General features: G+C 39.7%; 1 protein-coding gene across 1 annotated transcript in view; it reads right to left on the bottom strand.

Moving 5' to 3' along the window:
* Positions 1–702: 702 nt before the first annotated feature.
* EPAS1 (endothelial PAS domain protein 1) overlaps positions 703–27422 on the bottom strand; it is a 148486-nt gene continuing 121766 nt past the window's right edge. Inside the window, exons 7-16 of the mRNA XM_077813866.1 lie at positions 24158–24264; positions 17100–17247; positions 16148–16356; positions 15604–15794; positions 12840–12950; positions 8294–8778; positions 6801–6924; positions 6579–6696; positions 5331–5507; positions 703–3020 (exon numbers count right to left, since the gene is read on the bottom strand). Of these exons, the coding sequence (XP_077669992.1) occupies positions 2869–3020; positions 5331–5507; positions 6579–6696; positions 6801–6924; positions 8294–8778; positions 12840–12950; positions 15604–15794; positions 16148–16356; positions 17100–17247; positions 24158–24264 (1822 nt within the window). The 3' untranslated portion in view covers positions 703–2868. The remainder of the gene's footprint in view (positions 3021–5330; positions 5508–6578; positions 6697–6800; positions 6925–8293; positions 8779–12839; positions 12951–15603; positions 15795–16147; positions 16357–17099; positions 17248–24157; positions 24265–27422) is intronic.

Here is a 27422-nt window from a genome sequence, read left to right as displayed (position 1 = left end):
AAGAGCTGACAGACTTGTTGGCATTCCAATCTAAAGCCTGGGGAGGGAGTTTGCATGAAGGTCCTGACATCTGAGACAGAAACTTCATCCAAGGCAGTGGGAGAAAAGAATTTATTAGGAAAATCATGATTCATAGAGGCACCTTGATTGCTAGCAGTACGGGAGGCTTGACGACTGTTGCCAAACACTACAAATCAAAGGTAAAAGTATAAGAGAATAAATGCAACAATTGGCAGTTCAGTGTCTACAATCATTATCTGCGGCATTTGTTAAATCAAACACCATGTGTATTGCATGTACTCACTCTGGCAAATTGTTATTGATTTTCTAAGTTCAGTGGGCCATATTGTACCATAAGTTTTAAAACAGAAGTCCCTATTGAAATAAGAGTCAGATTCAATGGCATGATATGTTTGAAGGTATGGGAATTTATCGTTAACCCTCTGAATGCTGAGGGCTGGTCCAGGAGCCACTGAAGTTAATGAATGGAAAGGTTGATAATAAAACTCTGTATCTTTATGCCTTTGGTTGATGTTGCTCTAATATTCTTTTCTAGTTTTTAAATATGGGGAGCTTTTGTTCTTCTTTCAAGCTTTTAAAGATCAATGCAAACCTTCATTTTCTATAAATAATTTAATAAATACTTTGTTTTACAATAATACATCAAGTGACAAATTCATAGCAAACAAGAGTCACAAGGAATTTAGGATCAGTATACTTTAATAAGGTATCAGTGTCAAAATACATTTCCTTATCAAGTTAAAGTTCCCATACAGTCATTATATTGTCAATAAGAATTCAGAAATATAGATCGTAAAATAATGATGCTACATTTGGTTAATATTAAGCATGGAATATTTGAGTGTCTAGTAAACTGTTATGGTATAACATCTTTAATGCTGAAACTACACAAACAAACAAAATAAAAGAGCAATATTTAAGTGTCATTAACCCTTCAAGCACTCAAGTCATTACCACTACAGATTTGCTAAATAAAATGTTTTTTTTTTCTTCACTTAGCAATAGATGCCTTTTAAAAGTAACTTATTTTTGGTAAAATGTTCTTGAAGGTACTGAGGGTCACTAATAACTTTTTTAAAATGTACCAACAACAGAAAAGGTTTTCAATTATTTTTTCAGTGTGTAAGACCGTAAGGTTAAGTATCACTTAAACAGAATGAGCTCTGAAGTGCTCAATGAACGCAATGCTCCCTACCTGCAAATGTTAGTGCATTGTACAAAGGGATTTGATAGAACATAGTTGGAAGTCTGAGTAGAATGGCTTTGAGTCTGGGGACAACTTTATGGGCCAGATTTTCAGCTGGTGTAAACTGGCACTGATTTTCATCAGTGGAGGATCTGTTAGTTTAGGGGCAAGAGGAAATAGTTTGTCCTCACATGTCTGCTATCGTGCATTTGGTCCTTGCCCTTCCTTTCTTCATTTTCCACTGAACAGCTAGACTTTACAGAGCAATACTTATACTTATTTTCCAACAAAGGCAAAGAGGTTTCTGGGAACAAAATTGAATCCTTGCCTTTTAAATAAATTCATGATAACAAGAGTTGTTTTTTTGGTGGTTCTGAAGATGTCGGATTGCCTTATAATGACATGCTGTAAGATTATGTGCACTTGAAAGGCTATCAACAATACAAGGAAAGCTAAAATAATAAAGAAAACCCTCCCAGCCCAACACTCTTAACATCTTATTTTTACTAGGGTAACTCAATAATAAGTAGGCAAAGGGAAATACTATTTTAACTTTTATTTTTAACGTTTCACGAGTGTGGATTATGTTGCTATCTAGCGTATAAAATGCACACAAAATAAAGGTCAACTTAATTGGTAATTAGCAGTGTTAGTACTGGCTTTTGGACAAATCCTGACAGTCCTGCAATATTGGCAACCCCATAATGAGTGTTACCAGCTCTAGTCAAAAACAGCTCTTAAAAAGTGAGTATGGTTCTGGTTCTATGTCTTAGCCATAACAAAAGTACCAATACATAATAACCCAAATAGAAATTCCAAAAATTCAGTTACATTTTGTGTAAGAAAAAAGAAAAGAAATAACACCCCCGCAAAAACCCCCCATGAAACCCCATCACAAATGAAGACATAGGTGCAGAGCCTCTGCTAGCATATGTCAATGTAACTCTCTATACAGCAATAGAGGGATACCAGGTTCAGCAGCTGAGGATCTAGCCCACGTTAGGAAAAAAGCTACACTGTGCAACTTTCGCAGATATCCACAAACTCTGCAGTTCACCCTTCACATTTCTTTCAGCAAATAGTATCTGATTTAGGGGGAGAAAATCAGAAAGTCGTGGGGTGAGGTTTTTTGTTTTTTTTTCCAAAAGATGTTAAATTTACAATATGATTAGTGCTGGGAAATAGACTACAAACACAGTAGGGGCATGGAGAATTTTAATTTAGAAGGTCAATACAAACTGTGGCTGGAGAACAGATTTTTTTTGTTTATTTTCATTTATCTTTGGCAATAAAAATCAATCTTTGCAGTACAGGAGCCAAAAGTATTAGAGAGACATTTACACCACAGGTTTGTTAGCATGAATACTGAAGAAAATGCCAGAGAATATAAATTACAAGTCAGGCAGAAGGGGAAATCATATGCATTTTCTAAAGAACACTTTTATTAAAATAGAGAAAAATACAGTAGATGTATATTTTCAATAAGAATAATAAAGTGAGTAATTTCAATAAGGCCGCTATTTGGTAATGTGGACAAGTTCAATACATAAGTAAAATCTTGTAAAAGTGTACTGGGTATTAGAAATTGTCTACTTGAAAAAATATATTTAAAAACTGAAGATGTTTTGAACAGTATAGGCCAAGGAATATTGCAAGGTTACTCAGGTTGCCTGGTCAAGAGCTCTGAGCAAATCACATCCTTGCAGAAGTGTAGAACTGCCCAAAACAGGGACATTCACCTCACAGTCATATCTGGTCAATTCAGGCAACAAATATGGTTCGTAAGATTGCCCAAGCAGACGACTTGTCATACCTGAAATAAGAGTGTTAAAGAAAAAGGGTAAACTCATGAATGATGCCTATCTAACCAGAGTGGGGAAGGTCAACTTTTCCCTCATTTAACTTTCTTTGGTATTCTAGAACATTCAGGCACCTGAAAACAGCATTACATCTTCCAGTTCAAATCTATATATGCCAATCAACTTTTAAAACTGAGAATAATCTCACATGTTGAAATTTTAGCTAGACGTGAAACATGTTTTCTCTTCCTTGTCATTTAGATTTTCTTAAAAGGGGAAATCATTCTAGTTCAAAACAGGAAACCTGTAGTAAACCACATAGTTTTCTGAATTATCACCAATTGCAGTCATGTATCTCTTCTAATTTTTTTCTTAAGAAAGGACCATAAAATAAAGTCAAACCTACATCTGCTGAACTATGACTCACTTCTGTGATTAGGCTGTTGTTGTAGTAAGGTGTTTGTTCACACTTTCAGCTGAAGGGGAAAATGTATGCACAAGCTGTCAAACATAAAATCACTCTGAAGTTACACAGTTGCTATGTTTATAACTATGCAAAAGAACTGTGACAATCATATTTAACGTTGTGCTGTCATTTCAACTTTTATTCCTCTATTTACCAAGATTAATGGTGGGCATCAGATTTTGTTGAGATCAAAGTTACCAAGTCCAAGTATATGGAGGAAAGGACAGTAAAAAATGAAGGAGAGAATTCAGATATAAGTTGATATAAAGAGGACAAAGACAGTACTGGGTGCTGGGAAAAGGCAATAGTGGACAAGTTTTCTGCACTCACTGTTCAAAATTTTTTTTTTTTTGGTAATTCTTGTTAAATTTGTTTAGGAAGATTTTCACTACAGTCAGAAAAGTGAACTGTTATAATGTCATTTAATGCGCCTGTTGAACAGTGAAGCATGCACTAGCAAGGCATTGTAAGACTGTTATTTTAGCGGATATATTTTAATACATTTGCTAAACTTCCTTATAAAAGGGAAAATGGCTCTATCTGATATTAGTGAGGTATAATTTTAGAGGAATGAGTGAGGCTTACTTACCCTTTGCCTAAATCTATATAGGTATCCATTGACAGTTATGCCTTTGGACACTTATTTTGAAGAAAGAAAAGGAGGACTTGTGGCACCTTAGAGACTAACAAATTTATTTGAGCATAAGCTTTCGTGAGCTACAGCTTACTTCATCGGATGCATACCTCCGAAGAAGTGAGCTTAGCTCATGAAAGCTTATGCTCAAATAAATTGGTTAGTCTCTAAGGTGCCACAAGTCCTCCTTTTCTTTGTGCGGATACAGACTAACACGGCTGCTACTCCGAAACCTGTTATTTTGAAGAGTATCCACTCATGGGTTCTCAAGGATACAGACACCAATGTATGGCCATTTATATTTTCAACTTTGGATATTTTAAATTAATGCTTTTCAAGGGTCAGCTCATTCTCTCCCGCTTCCCTGGGGTTGGAATGCTCTGAATGCAGTAGAATCACCATGGACCCACTGCCCAGAGGCTTACATGGCCACACAGGAGGGGAATAAGGTTCAGGCTAGCAAGGGAGAGCTAGTGCATGACTAGTGGGTCTGCAACAATGTGGATACACTGACTAAAATCAGGCCTGGTTGATGGCATTCGAGAAATGGCTATTTTGGCAGCTTCTATGCTACAATCTGATGGGAGGATTCTGAGCTGCCAGCTCAGACAGAGTTCCCTGGTTCGATCTCCATTTAACTTAAGCTTCACCACAGGGGGCAAAGTTGTTGGGTTGGATCACATCTAACTCATTTTCTGGGAGGAAGAATCTGATATAAATACATATATGCATGGGGCTTACTGTTGAGACTGTGCTGATGGGTGCTATTGAAATGTTTGATTGATAGTGTGTGCAATATCGATGTTCATATTAAATGTACACACACACACACATATATATATATGCAGAGAGAGAGACAAAACAAAACACTAAGTTGAATTTATATGAAGTGTGAAAGTTTGTGCATAAGATATGGCCTAGAGACACACATGTTTGTGGGATTTATGCACAAACTGTCAAACTAGATATAAATGTATATGTACATTCAGAATTTTATCACTTCAGTATAATATAAACTATACCGATTTGGGTTGAAGTTTATTGTGCATCCGATGAAGTGAGCTGTAGCTAATGAAAGCTTATGCTCAAATACATTTGTTAGTCTCTAAGGTGCCACAAGTCCTCCTTTTCTTTTAACTCCCCTTTGTAAGTCATCAGACCTCATATCTGTATTGAAACCAAAGAGCAAAACCATTTTCTCATTTGTCTGTGATCGTGCCTTACCTGACTTTTTATGAGCTGGTTGAACATTGAAGTTCTGATAATGGGAACTGAAAAACTGAGGGGGAAATGCTGCTTTCTGATTATCACCAGGGTTTCCACAGGAGAGTTGCTGCTGTCGCTGCTGCAGTTGGTTCACTGGTTGGCTCAGGCCTCTCTGTGAGTTACGAATAAACTCATCTAAAATTAAATGTGACAATTGGTTTTTAAAAATGGCCTCTGTGTCAATGTGCCAACATATCCTCTGGGAGCACAAATGCCAGGATTGAGCATCCCAGAGTCCTTGACTATAGTAAATGAAAGTATAACTGGCAAACTTTACCACACTGCTTAAAAACTACGGCAGACCACCTTCACTGGTTAGTCAGTCACAGCCTCCCTGGAGCAGAGATTACGTCACTATGCCAAATGAGTGAGGCCATTTTGTGAGAGAGCTTAAGACCAGGAGGCTAGATTCAATCTTTTTTCACTAAAAGCATTAATGTGCTCATTGTATTATTTTTACACATAGTGTAGCTGAAATGATTTGTTTCTTCCTAATAAGAATTCATTCAGAAATCTACAGTAGGTTTAGATAACCACCTTATTTTGACCATTCATCATTACCAGCACTTGAACCATTCTTCAGAACCATTGACTGGCTAAACCTACTCCTAACCTAGTTTGTGAATAAATGATGCTGCATATAAAGGGATGGGTTGTATAACACAGTAGGCCATTCTATTCTGACTGTCCTAAGTGGGGAGAAGAAGAATTGGAATATTTGATCCCAAATTTTAATACTGCACACTAAGTTGATGTCTTAACACAGAAATCACACTTACTTTAGGCTGCCTTCCTGTGGCCTTGGACCTACTGCACAACAATGGTTCATATTTAGAAGAATACCTTTGCAACCAGAAGGTATAAACTTTTTAAATGAAAACTCTGATGCTGTGGAAATTACTGCAAATACCAAAAGGCCACAGTGACCCTAAATCTGAGTTATAGTAGAACTATCACACCAGGCTCCCTGGGAAACGGAGAACCCCAGAACAATAATATAAGCTTTCATTTACAGGACAATCCAACTCAGAGCACCGTTGATTGCATTAATGGTTGTTGGTTTATACGTTTGGTTTATGGTAGTTCTTCTGCTTTTGGCATGAAAATGGCAGGTATGATAATTCCTGCACAGAGTCTCTGTTTCTAGTGAAACTGTCCTAAAATAATATCTAGAAACAAATATTATAGAATCAATTTATGTCTTACCAGTAAGGACACTTGTGCTGAGGGACTTCTTTTCAGTAACCAATGAACAATTTTCACCTTTGAGAATTTTCATCCTTTTCCACATTAAATGAGATGGGTTAATCATTGACAAATCTGCCTGCAGTTGGATAAAGAAACCAGAAACAGACATAAGTAATCAAAATGAAAACCCTTTTGTAATGGTCATTGTTTGAAGTGTCTGAATTCCTTATAACAGATTACCCCACTCAGCTGTTGAAATGTTTGATCTTCATAATCCATCTGTCGCTTCAGTTTCAAACTGTTGGCAAGAGCAATTCTTGCAGGGTTTATATCTATGCCCCGTTGCTCAAAACTGTCCAGTGACCTGTAAAGAAAAGACCCTTCCTTGAGTGAGTAGTTTTCAAATAAATAAGACTATTTGTGTCTGAATTATCTTTCAAAGCCTTAAGGTTCATTTGGCATAGGACAGTGGGACAGGCTAGACTGCAAATGCAGAATTTTTCCTGGACAGCTAACCCAGTAGTCACTACACTTATTGCCATAATGCCTGAAAACTTTCAATATCAAGTAATCAAATAATCATGGAATTACCAGACTTCCATTACCTCACAATCGATAAGCAAAACCTTGATTGTGAAACAAAAATTGTATGATTTAGGAGCTCAAATTTTTAACAGGGATTAACCTGCTCTCCATTTTTGCAGGCATAATTATGGGTCCACACGTTAGTGTTTGTGGACAAACATCTAGCTCTGTGGTCACATAGCCAAAAAGGCTAGCAACTGCATACAATTAATTGATCCTGCAGGTATATAACTGCATGCGCCCACACCCCTGAGACGGTTACAATTTTTTTAGAAAATGAAACCCACCATTTTGTACATCTTTAGAAGTATTAACAACCCTAAAGCACTTAGAGCACTTGTCATCGGTGAGTCCCAAAGAGCTTTACAAAGATCAGCCAGTATTTTTATCTCCATGTTACAAATCAGGAATCTGACGCACAAAGGAGTTAAGTGACCTGCCTGAACTGGACCACTGTGCTTCTATCCTGGTTCTTACCCTATGCTCATCATAGTAGTAATACATGTAAATAAGCTGTATTGAAAACCTGAAATTTAAGGATGATTTCTGTTTAACAACATGCTTAAGACTATTACTGAAGCTCTTTACCTACGGTATTTATATGGCCCCCATGACTGTAGTACTTGAGCGTATCAGCCTTTCCTGTATTTGTCCTCCCACCAGCTCTATGAGGTAGGGAAGTGCTATTACCCCCACTTTACAGATGGGGAACAAATGCTCAGAGGCTTGCCCAATGTCACACAGAAAGTCTGCGGCAGAGCAGGGAACTGAACCCAGCTCTCTGGCTACCCTGTAATCACTGGGCCATCCTTCTCCCTGTCCTACCAGATCTGTTTCTGACACTGCGTACAGTAAAGCAGCTTTGCAAAAGTGTTCTATGGTTTTGTGACAGACATGTACGTTTTCACAAATCCACACATCAGTACACTTATAATGATGGTGAAAATCAGCCCACTTCTGCTCCCATTCAAGTCAATGGAAGGGCAAAGCTGTTCACCTGAAAGGACAGCAGAATTGGGCTTCTAATATTCCATTCTGTTGAAACAAATTATTCCAGTAGAGTGGGCAAATAGACTTTTTCAAGGTTTGCAGCACAGAAGTCTCAAGGAGAGATACGCCTAACAGCTTGCATATTAGGACAAATTTACCTTTTCTTATATAAGGACATGTTGGGAGCGTGCACTGGTGGCCCTGATGAGGAACTTGCTAAGGACCCACAGTATTTATCCATTAGTCTCCATTTAGCAGGAACATACTGTACGGGTGGATCAGGTGGCCACTGGGTGCTTGGTCTTCCAACCATTGAAGCCAGTGGTGTGCTGGCTCGCACATGGTATGGTGGCAGTGATGACTTGTTCGCATTGTTGAAGGACACAGATGACAGAGGTCCATGACCAGGGTTCATATTTTTATTTAACATCTGTTGGCAGTATTTCTCCAAGAGAAACTGATTCTGAGAGGCAGGAGCAAGGGGCTGGAAAATGGTACTCATGCTACTTAAACTTTGCTGGGTATTTTGTGCATTTTCAGGGAGAGGACGTTCTTCTTGGCAGATTGGGCTCAGCTGGAAATCTTCTCCATCCATGGGAATGTAAGGAGCCAGGGTTTCAAGATCCAGCTCATTGAAATCAGTCTGTACAAATAATAATAATAAAAAGCACATGGCAATTAATGTGTACATGGGAGATGAAATTTCAGTGAATGTTAAGACTGAAGAATCATTATACCTGCTGTATAGCTAAGAGTCACCTGAATTTCTTAAATGAAATACTGAAAGTGGCAGATCCCTATTTAGAGATGCATGTAATTTCCATACTGAAATGTCTGTTTTCATGAATTATATACCATACTTGTTTCTGATATCACCAGGGATAAGGTTGCAGTGCAGATGAAAAACAGGAAGCAGGACTGAAAATCATGCTACACCCACCAGCCATGCTACCATACGCACAGCACTTTCTGAAGGCTGATGCCCAAATGCAGTTTGGGAGGTCAGCGTGGGTTGAACTGGAGCAAATGTTCCACTGGGCTTTGAATAACTTGTCTGCCAATGCTTAAGTGTGGCACATAGTTCAACTTCACTGCTGACAATGGAAAATAAGTTATTCAAAATATAATTGCACAGGAAATGTGTATCAAAACCACAAAAGGCCTATTAAACACAGTTTGCAGGACATTAACACATTCATTTTTATATTTTTCAGTGGGGGTGCTCACTGCATCTAAATGTTGCATCTTCCACGCAGAAGCAACTGAACCTTGAAGCAGGAAGAGAGCATGCTTCTCATCCACCCAGATCAGCAACACCCTCGCCTCCTATTTCCATCACAGCAATAGTCCCACATCTAGCCCTTAAAGGCCCCAGGTCCACCAGGAGGACTCAGATGACCAGCAGCAGCAGGAGGAGGAGCTACAAGCAGGGCAGAAAGGTCTCATACACCCTAGAAGTCATCTGAGCAAACTGATGTTGAATTGTTTCTGGTAACAATTATTTCTGTTGTGCTCCAGTTCTCACACCATGTTTGCCCTCCTTCCCCCTTGCCTGCCTGGCATTTCACTCACTTTCCCTACCCATTCTCTGTTGCTGTCACTGCTCTGTTATGTAAAAACTTAGACTGTAAGCTCTCCAGGGCAGGGACTGTGCCTTTTCTTATCTAGAACACTAGCTATGGTGTATACAGAGGGAGTGTCTGTGCTCACAAAGTTACTACAGAAGCATGGAGAGAAGTACTCTGAAAAGAGGTCTCAGGCCCTTTATTTGGAAGCAGTTTTCAATCAATTTCCATGTCGCTTTTTGATCAGTTATGAACCCAGGAAAAGGAGAAGGAAGTAGACGGAGTCCAAAGTGATTATTCTGATTTTGCCATTGGGGTGGGTGTGACACGTGATGTGTGCGCTTCCCTGTCCCCGCTTTGTTGCATCTTTCCCGGTTACCCACCAGGCCAGCTGGAATTGCTTGTTACTATTGCTGCTGTATCCAGTCTGAATCAGTATTCAGTGTTTTGAAAAGCTATTTTTCACTGTTTAATTGAACGGAATACATCTATGCCAAATGAAACATGAATGAAAAGATCTGCTTCGTAGTTAAGTCTACAATTCACTCGCACACTCTCACAACTGCTTTCAGAGTAACAGCCGTGTTAGACTGTATTCACAAGAAGAAAAGGAGTACTTGTGGCACCTTAGAGACTAACCAATTTATTTGAGCATAAGCTTTTGTGAGCTACAGCTCACTTCATCGGATGCATACTGTGGAAAGTGTAGAAGATCTTATTATATACACACAAAGCATTTATAATACATTTGGGGACAATGTATACCTTCAGATCAGCGGCACTGCTATGGGTACCCGCATGGCCCCACAGTATGCCAACATTTTTATGGCTGATTTAGAACAACGCTTCCTCAGCTCTCGTCCCCTAACGCCCCTACTCTACTTGCGCTATATTGATGACATCTTCATCATCTGGACCCATGGAAAAGAAGCCCTTGAGGAATTCCACCATGATTTCAACAATTTCCATCCCACCATCAACCTCAGCCTGGTCCAGTCCACACAAGAGATCCACTTCCTGGACACTACAGTGCTAATAAACGATGGTCACATAAACACCACCCTATACCAGAAACCTACTGACCGCTATTCCTACCTATATGCCTCCAGCTTTCACCCTGACCACACCACACGATCCATTGTCTACAGCCAAGCTCTGCGATACAACCGCATTTGCTCCAACCCCTCAGACAGAGACAGACACCTACAAGATCTCTATCAAGCATTCTTACAACTACAATACCCACCTGCGGAAGTGAAGAAACAGATTGATAGAGCCAGAAGAGTTCCCAGAAGTCACCTACTACAGGACAGGCCTAACAAAGAAAATAACAGAACGCCACTAGCCGTCACCTTCAGCCCCCAACTAAAACCCCTCCAACGCATTATTAAAGATTTACAACCTATCCTGAAGGATGACCCAACACTCTCACAAATCTTGGGAGACAGGCCAGTCCTTGCCTACAGACAGCCCCCCAACCTGAAGCAACTACTCACCAGCAACCACATACCACACAACAGAACCACTAACCCAGGAACCTATCCTTGCAACAAAGCCCGTTGCCAACTGTGCCCACATATCTATTCAGGGGACACCATCACAGGGCCTAATAACATCAGCCACACTATCAGAGGCTCGTTCACCTGCACATCCACCAATGTGATATATGCCATCATGTGCCAGCAATGCCCCTCTACCATGTACATTGGTCAAACTGAACAGTCTCTACGTAAAAGAGTAAATGGACACAAATCAGATGTCAAGAATTATAACATTCATAAACCAGTCGGAGAACACTTCAGTCTCTCTGGTCACGTGATTACAGACATGAAAGTCGCTATTTTACAACAAAAAAACTTCAAATCCAGACTCCAGCGAGAAACTGCTGAATTGGAATTCATTTGCAAATTGGATACAATTAACTTAGGCTTGAATAGAGACTAGGAGTGGCTTAGTCATTATGCAAGGTAGCCTATTTCCCCGTGTTCTTTCCTACCCCCCACCCCCCGGACGTTCTTGTTAAACCCTGGATTTGTGCTGGAAATGGCCCACCTTGATTATCATACACAATGTAAGGAGTGTGGTCACTTTGGATAAGCTATTACCAGCAGGAGAGTGAGTTTGTGTGGGGGTGTGTGTGTGTGAGAAAACCTGGATTTGTGTTGGAAATAGCCCACCTTGATTATCTTACACAATGTAAGGAGAGTGGTCACTTTGGATGGGCTATTACCAGCAGGAGAGTGAGTTTGTGTGTGGGGGGGGGTGAGAAAACCTGGATTTGTGCTGGAAATGGCCCAACTTGATTATCATACACATTGTAAGGAGAGAGATCACTTTAGATAAGCTATTACCAGCAGGAGAGTGGGGTGGGAGGAGGTATTTTTTCATGCTTTGTGTGTATATAATAAGATCTTCTACACTTTCCACAGTATGCATCCGATGTAGTGAGCTGTAGCTCACGAAAGCTTATGCTCAAATAAATTGGTTAGTCTCTAAGGTGCCACAAGTACTCCTTTTCTTTTCACAACTGCTGTATGTGCATGTGCAAACCAAGAGCTGTCTGTCACAAGTTGAAGGCATCCGTATGTGCATAAGCATTTTTTGTGTATGTGCTTTTGAAAATCTTCCCTGTAATCTCCTAGGTTTACCCATTTGACTGGATCAATTCAGCAAAGAGTAAGCTGATCTTATGGCAGGCATGTCTACTTCTAGCAGTGGCAGCTCCAACTGGTGAAGTCTGGATCATTTCCACTGTGCCTGTCTCAATTTGTGCACAGATCAGTCCTCAAGTGTTATCCTAGTTTTTAAGCTGTAGCTGAAAGAACTAGAGCTCATTATAGCCCCTGCATCATAAAACCTCCCTTAAGAGGAGCAACATTAAAGTCCAGATGGAGTTCTGCTGGCACAGGATCTCGAGGAGATGCACTCAATCAGCAAACTTTGCAGCTTGTCCACTTTCCATTCATCTCCATACTCTTTCTTGGCTACACTGACCCTCTCTGGATCTTCCTGAGGAATGAGAACTGTGAGCAGCATTGAGAATTAAGTGCTGTATTACACTAGAATGGTCATCCATAGTACTGGTTATGGGGGAATTGTTTCATAGCTTGTGGGCAAGAAAATACTACTGTCCTCTCACCTGGGAGTTGCACTGGCTCTTTGACTCTGTGTCAATGGCAAAGAGCTTCTCAATCACCTCAATCTTAAGATCTTCATCTAAGGAGCTGTAATAGTCTCCTGGGCTGCTTGGCTGTACAAGAATAAAAACGAAGCAGTTAGATTATCACAGTACTTGATTCTGATATGGTGCTGTCAATGCACTGTGCTGTATAATAATGAACATCAGCTATGCAAAACAAACAACAAGACTGGGTCTACAGCATCTCCACAAACCAAATATTCTACTCAACTCTAATAAACACACACTATTGTCCAACAGAAAAAATGGTTACCTACCTTCCATAACTGTTGTTCTTCAAAATGTGTTGGTCATGTCCGTTCCATTCTAGGTGTGCACGCACCTACCTGCATGACCATCAGAGATTTTGCCTTAGCGGTACCCATAGGGCCGGCTGTGGCACCCTCTGGAGTGCCACGCTCATGCTGCGGTATATCAGGTGCCACCAGCCCTACCCCCTCTCAGTTCCTTCTTGCCAGCACCTCCAACAGAGGGGAAGGAGGGTGGGTAATGGAATTGACATGAGCAACACACCTCTAAGAACAACAGTTATGAAAGGTAGGTAACCGTTTTTTCTACTTTGAGTGCTTGCTCATGTCGATTCCATTCTAGGTGACACACAAGCAGAATCAACAGAGGTGGGCTCAGAATTCACAGTCTTGCAGCTTGCAGCACTGCTCTGCCAAAGCCAGCATAGTCTCAAGCGTCCTGGGTCAGCGCGTAGTGTGACGCAAATGTATCGACAGATGACTAGGTTGCAGCCCGACAGATCTCTTGGATCGGCACCTGTGCCAGGAAGGCAGCTGATGATGCCTGGACCCTAGTTGAATGAGCCATCACGGTCACTGGCGGGGGCACCTTCACCAGCTCATAGCTGCAGCGGATGCAGGCCGTGATCCAAGATGAGATTCTCAGGGCTGACACTGGGCAGCCTTTCATCCCATCCGCGACAGCAACGAAGAAGTGCGTTGACTTACGGAATGGCTTTGTTCTATCAGTGTAGAAGGCCAGTGCCTGTCTGACATCCAAGGTATGCAGCCTGCGCTCCTCATCCTTCACATGAGACTTCAGACAAAGGACTGGTAAGTAAATGTCTTGACCAGTGTGGAACTGGGAGATGACCTTGGGCAGAAAGGCCAGGTGCGGATGCAGCTGGACTTTGTCCTTACAGAAGACCATATAGGGTAGCTCTGACATGAGTGCCCTGGTCTCGGACCCCCTATGGGCTGAAGTTATAGTGACCAAGAAGGAGACCTTCCAGGAGAGAAGCAGGAGGCAGCAGGAAGCCAAGTGCTTGACGCGGGGACCCATGAGTCTGGACAGCAGAAGATTCAGGTCCCAAAGGGGGGACCAGGTCTCAGACATGCAGGTAAAGGTGCTTCAAACCTCCTCCCACCCTCCGAATCCCCCAGTCCAGAGCCCATACCCCTCCCAACCCCTTCCTCAGCTGGAGCCCCCTCCCATACTCTGAATCCCTCAGCTCCACCCCCCAGCCTGGATCCCCCTCCTGCACCCCAAACAGAGGGACGGGGGTGGAGTGAGGGGGGGAAGGGGCCTCGGATGAGGGGCGCAGCAGGAGGCGGGGCAAGTGTGTTCGGTTTTGTGCAAGTAGAAAGTTGGCAACCATAACTCCAGAGGGCGCCACAGCTGGCCCTAGGCCCGGGGTGCCGCTAAGGCAAAATCTCCGATGGCCACACATGTAGATGCCTGCACACCTAGAACAGAATCGACACAAACAAGCAGCTGAAGAAGATTATTACTTTTATCGCTAAGAAATGGTAAAAAGTGTCGCATGCGATAATGATAGAAATGCTCTGCCATATGGATCTAGAGTTACGACTTCAGATATATTGTAAAAATAAATTTAAACTGACAATGTGAGACATCCCCTCTTAAATCTCTCTGAGGAGGAAAGGGGTAAGCCTGGGCTCCGACTTTCCTCTTCCAGCGTTTACAAATTAAATGGGGCATCCTCCAGGGATGGCCTGCTGGCTATGCTAAGTCAGCCCTTTCCAACTTCTAGGGGGCAATGATGCTAGTTTAATCAGACTAAACTCTCATGTGTTCCACGCAGTGCCTACTGCCTCTCACTCAGTTGTGCACCATCCAGCTTAGTTCAGAGCAAACCAAGTTTTCGGTTAGAGAGTACACAAATGAATAGACGGCAAACAGCAGCAGTTCGCTGATACCCAGCACAGAGCAAGGAGGGAGAGGAAATCCATGGTACCAGCCTGAAAAGCCTTAAGTGCCAGGACTGGTACAAGTTGGGAACCACTGAAATATGGCTATAGCTTCTACCTAATGAACAAATGAAGGTAATATGCCAGGATTTTTGTTAAAGGGATATCGATAATGGCTGCGCTATCTTACAGCAGCCTTTTACTGGTTAATTCACCTAGAAGTAGTGGTGGCTTGGTATAGAAGCTGTACCTAGGATGTTTTAATGAGAGAAGATTAGTGTGAGGGTGGCTGGGAAAAAATAAAGGATTGGTATTAAGCGCAGGGGATAGCCCTGATTTATTATCCTCATTATGTTGTTCAGTGTGTATATAATACAATGTGTGCATAGTTGCCTTGGTTACTTCATAAATATGAGACCACTACTGTACACATGTACCTCCCACTGATGTTGATGGGAGTTACATACAAAACATCACACTCCATTTATTTACCTTGTAGTTTGTAGATTAGATAATTTAATTTTCAGTTCAAAGGTCTTTCTTACCGTTGAACAGCTGCTGTTGCTACTTGCACTTGGAGTACTACTGCCTGGTGCAACTTGGGGCATTGTAAATGATGGCATAGTCAGCTTTTCACCTTGGGGAGTATGGGTCTTCACTTCCACTGGCCACTGTTTGTTTAGAGTCAAAACAACAGCTTTGTTGTAGATAGAGGCTTCCTCAAACTTCTGTGTTCCTGAACAGATATTAACAAGATTGGCACATTTTTTTCAGCCTGACAATTCTGTTGTGCTATGACACATTACCAGCTATTTAATAAATAAATAAATAAGCAAACACCGCCCAGTTGCCACGTGCATGTTTCACATTTTAAGGTTTTAGTATAAATCAAGAAAAAATAAGAGGCCTGATTGTCATCTGGCTCACAGAAATTTTTCATTGGTGTGAGGCCTCTGACTTCTATGGAGTCACACTGGATTTTCCCAAGTGCACAGGAGAGCACGATCAGTCCCATTGAGGTTCTTTGCATTTGTTGAAACAGGAAGTATTTTGTGGTTATTTTTTATTGCATGCTGCTACAACACTAACCAAAATCCAGAGAAATAATGGCATCTCCTGGTGTGGGTGCCAACTGAGCAAGCTCCTCTGGTTCTTCCTTCAGTTTTGTGAACAAGAAGTCACTCTTCTCAGTCACTGGGACCCCATTATCAAAAATAGTATTCATTGTCAGCAGGTGAGGCTTAAACAGAGACTCCGTCTGGTCCATTGAGAACACAATGTCATTCTTCTCAATTTCACTAACAAGGCAATTAGATCTGTTAGACATTTTGCACTCTAAAACAAAGTCACTGTATAAACAGTTAATAAACTGTTAAAACTTTAAAGGCAAAGGCCAACATTTCCAAAACTGCCACTAATTTTGGGTGCCTAACGTGAGACAACTGGGCCTGATTTCCAGAGTTGCTGAGCACCCAGAACTTAATTTGAAGCAAAGAGGAGCTGCAGTTGCTCAATAATTCTGGGGGATGATTTACCACGGTTACTTCAGTTTTATAGGTGTGTAATTAATATAGTAATGACCCAGACCAGTTTCACTCTACAAGATTGCAGATTTTGGCCTAATCTATGACCACAATATTTCATTTTGCCAAAAGTAGATCACTTTGTGGTCTTGACTTTGCTGAGGAAAACTACTTCTTTCTGGTGATATTTACAAGAGATTAGGCTTAAAAACTTCTTTTCTCCACCTGGCAGCAAGCAATTATTCCAAATCTTCCATGCAGGTTTTATACCTGGTCCTGCCAAGAGACTAGAAATTCTACTACATGCAAATAAAAGCCTTCTGCAGGTGTGTGTCAATAGATTTTGTATCAAATAGACATTATTGAAAGAAAATGTCCAACAGTTGTGCTTGATCTATCTTGCTTGGCAAAGTTGGTTTCAGAATACCAAAGTAAAATATACCTTAGAAAAATTTCACTAATTGCCTGTGTTACAGCGTAAATGTTCATAAGCACTTTTTGGGTTCTGTATAACTTACCTCAGTACATAGTTGACACAGACAATACACTGAGGTTGTAGGTTGCGTGTATTGTAAATGACAGTTCCTTGAGTCTCCAGCCATACGTATCCACCATGCTTTGCAAGCATTCGGTACTGGCCAGTTACTACTTGACCTTTTGCACACACTGTCAAATAGGACAAAATATAAATAACGTAGCAGCATTTATAAGAATGCAATATATAAATGTAGCACATCACTTAAACCAGTAAAACTGCCTTTGAGTTCTAGTCATGTAAAATGACAGCGCTAGAATTAAAGCTATTTGCTGGTAAATGTCTGATTATCTTATTTTTTAAGTGTAATTGTTAAAGCTAAAATTTTCAAAAGTGGCCACTATTTCTGGGGGCTCAACGTGAGAGAGTTCAAGTTAGGTGCCCAAAATCTGTGGACTACTGATTGCATATGTATATGTAGACTAGTTTAAGGCCAAGAATAGGTGCCTAAAGTTAAGCTCCTCAGATCATATTTAGGCATCTAAAGAAGTGGACTGATATTCAAAAGTGCTGAACACCCATCAGTTGCTTTTATGTAGGTGTCTATGAATACAGGAGCCCAATTTTAGGTGCCCACCCCTTTTTAAAAATAAAAATCTTAGCCTAAATTGTATATATTTTCTTTCCTTCCTCGTGCCTTGGAATCTATGACATCAACTCCAGATATACATTCCTGATATATTTTGTTATTGTTGCAAATAAGGAGGCATAGTGTTACTATGCTGACATTGATCTTACAGCAAAAGGGAAAGAAAAGAAAAACATTTTCCAAGCTGTCCAAGTGACACAAATGAAGAATTATCAGTGGTACTGTTTTGTCAGTAGAGAAAATGGAGAGTTGAATTGTTCTGCTTTTTTGGCTGTTTGGGCTATGCAATTGTCATAATTTCTCTGCAATATTTCCTTTAAACCTGCCAGTCTCCAGCTAAGACTTAGATGAAGGTCAAACAATGCTTCCAAGACAATGTAATACATCCATGTAACATCTGGGGTTACACAGAAGACAGAATCAAGCTTTGTTTGCATAGTAGCACATTGCACAAAAAAAGTGCAGTTAAGATTTAGAGTTTGATCTGGATGCTTTACAAATACTTTTATATATCTCCGAAATACAATATCTGTAGTACTCAGAGTTAGGCAAGATGTTTCAGTGTAGAGTTCTTGGCATTTGAGAATTTAAGTTTTTAGGATGCTTTACTTGGTATCCACCTTCCATTTTCGTCAAAGCAGCTAATATAGACTGTATCTTCCATTCAAGTAACGGTCTTTTTCCCAACTGACAGTAACTTTCTATCCATGTTAATATTAATAATATTGCAATTCATTCTAGCACAGAAGCACTCATCATTGGGATTAAAGTTTGCACAATCAGGCCCTTTTGGCAAAATTTCCCCTTTAAGCAGCTTTTCATTGTAATAACATTATTTGATTGCAATTAAACTGATGTACTAAAGTCCACTTGTAGTTGAACTTGATCTGACAGTCTTTGCACAGGAAAAGTCCTGTGCACATGGCCATTGCAGAAACTACTGAAGCACAAGTCTTTCCTGCACAACCACCACAGAACTGGGCCCATTACATTTATGAAATAGAATAAGGGTAGCATACTCAAAGGTATTTAGGTGCCTAACTCCCTTTGATTCCAATGGGGGTTAGGCACTTAAGTACCTTTGTGAACCCCACTCTAAGTGTTTGTGGGTCATTTGTAGTGTTACTCTTCCTGTCTCTAAAGTTTTTTTTCCCCTAGGAATATTTCATCATCCCTCGTTTAATTTATTTATACTTTTTTAATTTAGACAAAATATAAGATTATTGTTTTTGATTAAATATGTTTTTGATTAAATGTGTGGAACAAAATCAAAAGGTTTTGCCTTTAGTATGTTTCAGAGACTGTTCTGCTCTGCTTGTGAAACATAATTACATTGGCTTCCTAATCATCAGCTCTTCAATAAGAGTCATAATAAGGGCGCCTGTTACATTACAGGAAAGCTTTTTACTGCTTTAATCTACACCCCCCCACCCCAAAAGCACATCATGTTCTGATACAAAGAGTGGCAGGATGCTTTTTCTGGAGTAACACTATAAATTACTAATGCACTTGAATTTCATCTTTCAGTTATCTAGCCATATGCCTTCAGTCTGACTTCCAAGTTGTTAGAAAGTTAAAAGGATTTTATTTTAAATACATTACCAAAATATTACATGTCTATCTCATACAACATTAATTAGATCATCACACTGAAGAATAAACAAAAAATATTATCTTCAGTTACTTTTGTTGCCTTTAATTGTTTACAAAGCTTTTTTTTAAATTGCTGTCATACATTTGAAATAGATGCAAAGTATGATATGATTGACTTGGCCTGTCAAACTTCTATGCACTTCCCATTGAAAGGTCTCAGATGGCCAGAGCCAGCTTCCCATGGAAGTCAATAGCAAAATTCCAACTGTCTTTAATGGGTATGAGATCAGGCCCTAAATGGAAATAGTAATAGAATACTGTTTGGTTGGAAAATATAGCTTTGCAGTGAATCTTTTGTGCAAAGACAAGGATTTTCACCTCTTCCTCACATAACTGGTAAAAGAGTGGGCATGTTAAACCCTGTCAAATTAAATTCTAATCTTGCATTTGATGACAACCAATTAAGTTTTATACTGTATATAAAGCTATACCTGCAGCCAAGAACACAAAGAGTACTATGGTTTATTTCAGCACAGGGTCGTTACCTCATCTGAAAACTTTACAGTATTGTAAAACTGCAACAAGTGTGTCAGCAGTATCACCAGTAAATCCAGGGAGTAGTTCTGTTTCCATCTTAAAGGCTTATTTTAGGTGTGTTCATTCAACCTTCAAACTTTTTTCCCCTTCCTCATTCTAGTGGTGGATTACCTTCTTGTAATGAAAAATAAATCCTGCTCTAGAACTCGATTCTTTTCTTTTTTTGGTAACACTACATTATTGTTGGCATTGATGTATTTGGAATCAATGGATATATTTATAGTGTGATTATACTTATCTCCTGCAGAAAGCATAGTTAGGTTAAATAAAAATTGGATGTCTAATATATTTAGCATGGAGTTTTATTTTTGTTTTGCATTTTGAATCATTACTTTGCAGCTCTGCTAGGAAAACAATTTTGTAAAACATAGATCAAAACAGCTAGGAGAATTCTCCAGAAGAAATTGTATCTTGTTTTAACTTATTTGTACTTTTGAAAAAGGATAATTATATGTCATCTTATATCAGATCTATTAACATTAGATTAGGCAATGTGTGTTAGAAATCACAGCAAAGAACTCGTGAATATCTGCCCAGTTTCTCAAAAGGTCACAAAGGCTTCCATGTTCAATGAGGGCTTGCTGGTGCCCAGGTGGCTGATTGTTCATGGCTTGCTATTCATATGCCCCCAGCCACATGGGCTTCTTTGGACTTGTAAGAAGTGCCTGGAGGCATTTGCCTCAGCAAGATGCAAAGGGCCAAATTTTCTGGTGATGTAAAGTGATATAGCTTGTGTTGAGGTTATTGGAATTGCACTAATTTACATCACCACAGAATTTGGGCCAATGCCTGTAAAGGGCAGAATGCATCAGCTATGCTACCCTAGAACTAGAAAGGGGGTATATGCTTCCCTACACACCTTCAGAAACTGTGGGGCCACTCTTATATTATAGGTCCTGATCCTACACATTTATTACCAGATGTAGTGCTCATGGCTTTGAGTAGCCCTATAAGGTTGCGGTGGGATTCTTTTTATAAATAACCACTTCTGGGTCTTTCCACTGACTTCAAAGTGTTTCTGGATTAGGCCCTACGTTGAGGGCTTAAGTGACACACAGGCTTTATGCTGGTCCTGTGCATGGAGTCGATCTGACCCTGTTAGAACAAGGAGCAGCCTCCGCTGGTGGTTTATTTTATTTCCTCTCTGGTGCTATCTCAAAAGTAACTATCTACAGTTTATATTGTTGATCTCTGGGATTTAAAAACAACTTAAAGCAACATAGCCACCGATTGCTCATGATGCATTCTAATCAGATATCTCAGAATACATAGCTTGCTCAAGCAGAGACAATATCATTAATTGCTCACCCCTGTAAAAGACCTAATTTGTTTTGGGGAATTCAAAATCTGTAAAAAAAAGACAAAGCCACATGAATGGATTGACAGCAGCAGGCTAATGGAGAACAAATATAACTGCTTCTTCAAAACATTCTGATTAAAACTAACATTGTTCTGCATCCCAGATGACTCTCTTTGCTGTCAAACATTCTTATTAATGAACATCTGAGTACTTAACTTATTGGGGATGGCGAGGTCTAGAACCCCTGCTGTTAGTGCTAATGTAAACCTCCCTTCTGGTTATGCAGTTGTCTGCTGAGACTGATTATTATGTTCTTAAAAAAAGTTAAAATCACTCTGAAAGGGATGAGGAAAAAGATGATCGTGGTCTATCACTGGATGCCCCAACAACATGACTGAGCCTTTCACTGCAAATGTATTTCGTAGACACATGCAGGGCCTTCATTATATTGCTAGGAAAGGCCAACTCCAAAGCACAGACAGTCACAAAAAAAATCTATATTTATATATTAGTCAAAAGCCTAATCTTTAGGTGATTAGTGTTAAGGGTTACCTTGAACAGAAGAAAATAGAGTTAGAAATGTAAAGTAAGTACAAAGAGCTAGAGAAGAAATGATGTAGTTTATTTCATCTACCAACAGGTTGTTTTATATTTCAAAGACAGCAATTATGACCTCCAAAAGACAGCTCAGAGTTTTATATACTAATTTCATTATAACTGTATATATTTCTGGTCATTATTATTGTTTTCCTCTTGGAAACTATAAACTATGGTTGAATGTAGTGTTCCAAAATGCATTCGTGTGGTTAAGTTACACACATGACGCTCTTCAAAATGCTCATGATGTCATTTTAAATTTTTATATGGAGCCATCAGCTGCAGCATGTTGGATTGTCTCAGTAAAGTTCCCGAGCGTTTGAGTCAGACCCTGCTGTTAGGCTGCTATAGGACTGGATCGACACTTTGTGAAAATGACTATGCTGTAAAAACCAAGCAATTCACCTCACTTACGCAGAGCGCACAGGAGATGACACAAGGGAACAGAAAAATGGTCCAGCTAGTTTGAGATCTTGTTTGCAAGAGAGGCCATGTGCAAGAGACACCTGACCAATTATATCATCTTGGTAGGGTATTTTCCTGGCCCCCCAACTGGTGCAAACTGTTATACCCTGGAGCATGAGAATTTGGCACCTTTGTGTTTCTCTAACCTAGGTAATGTAATGGCATTATTATTTGCATTATAGCAGCAACTAGAAGCCGCAGGCAGGAGTCAGGCCTCATTGTATTAAGTGCTGCACAAAAAGATCTTACCATCTAATTTAAGGCAAAAAGTAACAAAAAATAAGGCAGGAGCAAGGGAAGGAAGATGAGGGAAATGGTACTGAGAACATGCAGATAATTTTATTTTTTTAATCTTACTAAGCTATGTGTCTCAATAGTATCTTCCATCAGCATAGTCACATAACGTTATGCCATATAAAATTGTTTCTTTTGCTCGTTTTGTTTGTTTTGCTTGTTTCATTGAAAGCTCCCTTGTTATGATATTATAGGATAGGACAAACAGGAGTGGTTAACTGGCAGTCTACATCTTTTATTTTATATATCTCTAGCATATCTCCTTTCACGTGTGTTTCTCTACTAAATAATCTTTGGTATTTTACAAAAAGAAAAGGAGTACTTGTGGCACCTTAGAGACTAACCAATTTATTTGAGCATGAGTGCATCCGGTGAAGTGAGCTGTAGTTCACGAAAGCTCATGCTCAAATAAATTGGTTAGTCTCTAAGGTGCCACAAGTACTCCTTTTCTTTTTGCGAATACAGACTAACACGGCTGTTACTCTGAAACCTTTGGTATTTTAAAAATTCTCCTCCTAGGTTTCATATTCTATGACCTCTCGTGATAATTTCAAAATGATCATATCAGGAATGAAATGAGGTGGTCATAAGCATACACAACCTTCACTATGAAGCATTGATTTATACAATGGCATTATACTTTCTTTCCATATAATTCTCCATCCTTCTGACCACCATTGTCTATTGAGCAGATGCCAACATTTAGCTGACCATGTCAGGTAATACGGAACCCAACTAAGTATAAAAACCGTTAAAAAAAACCCTTCCTCCCAACATATATTACTTTGTATACTGACAGGTTTCAGAGTAACAGCTGTGTTAGTCTGTATTCGCAAAAAGAAAAGGAGTACTTGTGGCACCTTAGAGACTAACCAATTTATTTGAGCATGAGCTTTCGTGAGCTACAGCTCACTTCATCGGATGCATACCATCTATCTCATTGTATTAGGTCCTGTTGGAGTTTCCCCACAATCTTCCCTACTCCGAATTAACCTAAATATTTATGTGTTTTTTCCAAGCTATTTGTTTTGGGTGGGCAAAAGAAGTAAAGTGATGGGAACAGGAGGAAAGAGAGAAAGACATTGAACAAGATAACTTAGTAGAGCTTTTTCTATTACTAATTTCTATTATATTGGACACCTGTGTCTAATAATGATCACTGTGGTATGCCACTATTTACTTCTCGCCATGCTTGAAATTGACCATTTATTCTTATTTATTGCTTCCCAATATTTATTGCTTGCTCTTATCCAGTTTTTCAGCCTCCCAACTGAATCTGGTATCATGAGTTAACTTGGAAAAAAGGGTGTGTCCTAGAATCAAGATCCTGCAAATGGAACTAGTTTTTTTTCTAATTTAGAATGAAATTCATCTAAAAGGGCCAGCCATGGGGCTTCAACAGGTCATAGCAAAAGGCCAATGCATCACTTAAGTCCCACTTTGAAGCACTAGTGCAATCCCTTTGCATTTCTCTCTTACAGAATACCTGCAAGATATACACAAGAACTCAACAACGCACCCATGTGCCTTTATGTTTGCAGCTTGTTAGTCAGATACATGCACACCGTGTTTTATGTACAATGAAGGACATATCAACATGACTTACAGTTCTGATGGCTTTTAGTCATATTTTCTGAGTCCAAGGCATGATAGAATTCATATGCAGAACGGCCCAGTAGCTCTTCTGGGTGGTATCCAATCAATTCAGTAATTCTTGACCAAGAAAAAAAAGGTTTTATTAGATCTTTCCTACTCCACAATGTCTCTATATATTTTAAGTGCTGCCATTAATTTAAGTCCTTATAGCAATAGATCTGAAATATGATGTCAAAGAATACACACTGGGATTTCTTTCTGGAACATATTAGGAAATACAGTATTCTTAATAATGATCTGCTGTTACCATACTTACATATCTACCCTGCCATAAAAGACCCACAGCACAGTCACAGCTGGCCCAGATCAGCTGACTTGGGCTCATGAGGCTCGGGATATAAAAGTGCAGTGTAGACGTTCAGGCATAGGCCTGGCCTCTGAGATCCTCCCCGTTATGAGGTCTCACTGCCTTGGCTCCAGCCCAAGCCTGAGTGCTACCTTTAGCTCTGCAGCCTTTGAATACTTTTATCATTCATTTCTATAGTGGTTATTAAGGCAGCCATTAAAAACACTATTTTCTCGCCAAGAGTTCCATAACAGCTGGAAAACTCACTACAGACAAATCATTGCTTACAAGTTGTCTCACTGTCTATTACTCCAGATGGGCCTGATCCTCCACATCAGGAGCAGTGTGTGCAAAGAATAGAAGGTCCTGCCCTCTGGCTATCTACTCTGCTTATATAATTCTTACAGTTTTGACTTTAAAAACTGAACTGTAGCAAGGGATTAGCTCATTGCTTTTGGTATTTCATTTATCAAAACAAAATACACAGTAAACTAATGCCAGGAGAGACAGTAAGTTTTTAAAGAAATAGCTGCTCTGCTTATTCAGTAATGTTTCTCAACAAAAAATCCATGAGGATATTTGGACTGTGTTACTAGGATCAGGAATCCACACACTATGCAGGGTTTACACAGATAGAATTGTGAAAGTCTGATCTCAAAAATCAGAAGTTTCTTAAAGGACCTAAATAAGTATTTAGGAAGGATTTAGCTCGGCATATCAGAGAAATTTTAAAAAGTCTTCAAAATGAGTAGACATATCAAAATAAATATTTACTGGCTGGGTGGGTTAATTTTAAATAAGTGTTTCCTGAATTAAATTTGAAGTGCATGTAACTGTCACATGAAAAATATTCAGAAATTCATCTATTAAAAACAGGAAACAAAGTAGACCTCAGTTAATGAGAAAACCCCCTATATACATCCAACAGCAAAGTCACATCTACTGCAGAGATTCTAAGGAACCATTATTATTTATTGTTTCATCCATAATACTCCTGGGTGACTTGTTCAATTCTTTAAACAAACTGCAGTAAAAACTGGGAAATTAACAGACAACAACAAAAAAACAATCGACTAACTCCTAGCTTGTCATACACATTACAAAGCCAGGAAATTCAGACTTCAATGAATACTCAGTCTCCTCTCTCTTCTCGCACGTAATTGCCATTAACATTAATAGTCACACAGACCTACAAGCAGCACAACCAAGTGCAGAAGCAAACTCTCAGTTTTGTATACATGTGCTTGGGAGGGGTTGCTGTTGGTCTGAGTGTTTTTCCAATGCTCTAGGGAAAAGTATGGCTGAAGCCATAAACATCCATAAAATAGGTACACATAAATACTGCAAGAGCCAAGTTAATGTACAAGGCAGCCACCTGCAAGGCCTCCTCCACGCTAGGACCACAAATAAACTATGTGCTTTAGTATACGGTTTGATAGCTGACACTGCTGAGTCAGGTGCTTTACACACATAAATATATGGCCCACATCCCTTGTGACCCCTTTATGTTGTCCCAGAAAAATCCATGTGCCAGATTCTGATTTCAGTTGGGATGACTCTAGATTTACATTGGTGTAAATAGGATCAGGTCTGGCTCCTTTGTGGGAAGCCTACAGAGCTGTTTGTCCACATATCTGGGGGACCCATGATTGGGGTGGAGAACGTGTGCCCTGCACCCCACTTGCTAATCATGGATATCCTGGCCAGTGCATATGGAGAATGCTCTGCCAGAATTTGGCCCTGTAAATGCCTCCCCATACACAGGATAAGCCAATTCATCCTGTTCTATGAATATACAAGTAACCACCAGTGCATTGATTCTGCTCGTTGTAAATCACATTTCTTCAAATATGTCAGAGTGGTGTGGGTTTGAAAAACATTGTTTTCTATTAATTCGCTTAGTCAGTGAACAAATACAGCACTGCCAATGCCAACGTTAAAAAATCATGAGTTAGGTCCCTCCAAAATTATGAGAGAGGCTTAAGAATAAGATGACTTTAAAATAATACATCTAGGGTTCTTTTTGTTTGCCTTCTGGTTTCTGAACCTTTATGTTGTACTTGGATCATGTTTGCAAGCTTTCCTCTGCAACCAGGAGGGCTAGAAGTTTACTTTTTAATTAAAGCTGAAATTCTCACAGGACCCAGGACTTTAAGTAGAATACCAAATATCATGAGACTCACAAAGTAATTGTGAATGCTGCAAATAGGTTAATATAAATAAAACCAATCAAAGTCTGCTCTGTCTTCAATGGAGATGCGTTGGTATAACTGGCCACAGAATTTGGCCATGTGCACTAATTTGAATATGTAATCCTTAAAAATTTTGAACCACTAGTACAGAATTAGCAACCAACCCAGGTGGGATTGCAACCCCATTACCTGGGGCAAGTTTTTAAAATTCAGAAAGTTTGGGATTTAACCCTAGTCTTCAAATATGGATTTAGAGACAGGAGGGGAAAGAAATAAAGTTTAACAGTAAAGCAAGGGATAGACACTGATCTCAATTATGCCAGTGTAAATAAAAAATTACTCCATCATCTTAAATTGAGTTACACCAGTGAAATTGACATGAGAGTCCCTGGTGCTGTAGTAATGCATAATTTTGTCTGCAATTCAAACATGGCATTTTTAGCTAGCTGCATGCTGGTTCCGTGGATTTGAATCCCCTAACTCCTCTTTCAATCAGTTTCTAGCTAACTTCCTCATTACAAAAATCCCCTTCTTGTAGTTCCATGTTACAGCACCACCTCTTGTAGTATGAGCCTCCAGTGAGGATGTCAAATTGAATTAGATCAGATGTAATCTTTGGATTAAACTGTTGTGTCTCTGGCAACGGGCGTGTCAGTGTCCTTTTGCTGAGATCAGCTAAAATGTACAAACAATATATTAAAAAAAAAATCCTCTCAAGAGGCTGAGTATCAGAGAAC

The sequence above is a fragment of the Eretmochelys imbricata genome, chromosome 3 (genome assembly GCF_965152235.1).
Source record: "Eretmochelys imbricata isolate rEreImb1 chromosome 3, rEreImb1.hap1, whole genome shotgun sequence".
NCBI lineage: Eukaryota > Metazoa > Chordata > Testudines > Cheloniidae > Eretmochelys > Eretmochelys imbricata.
This window is presented reverse-complemented; position numbering and strand designations above follow the sequence as displayed.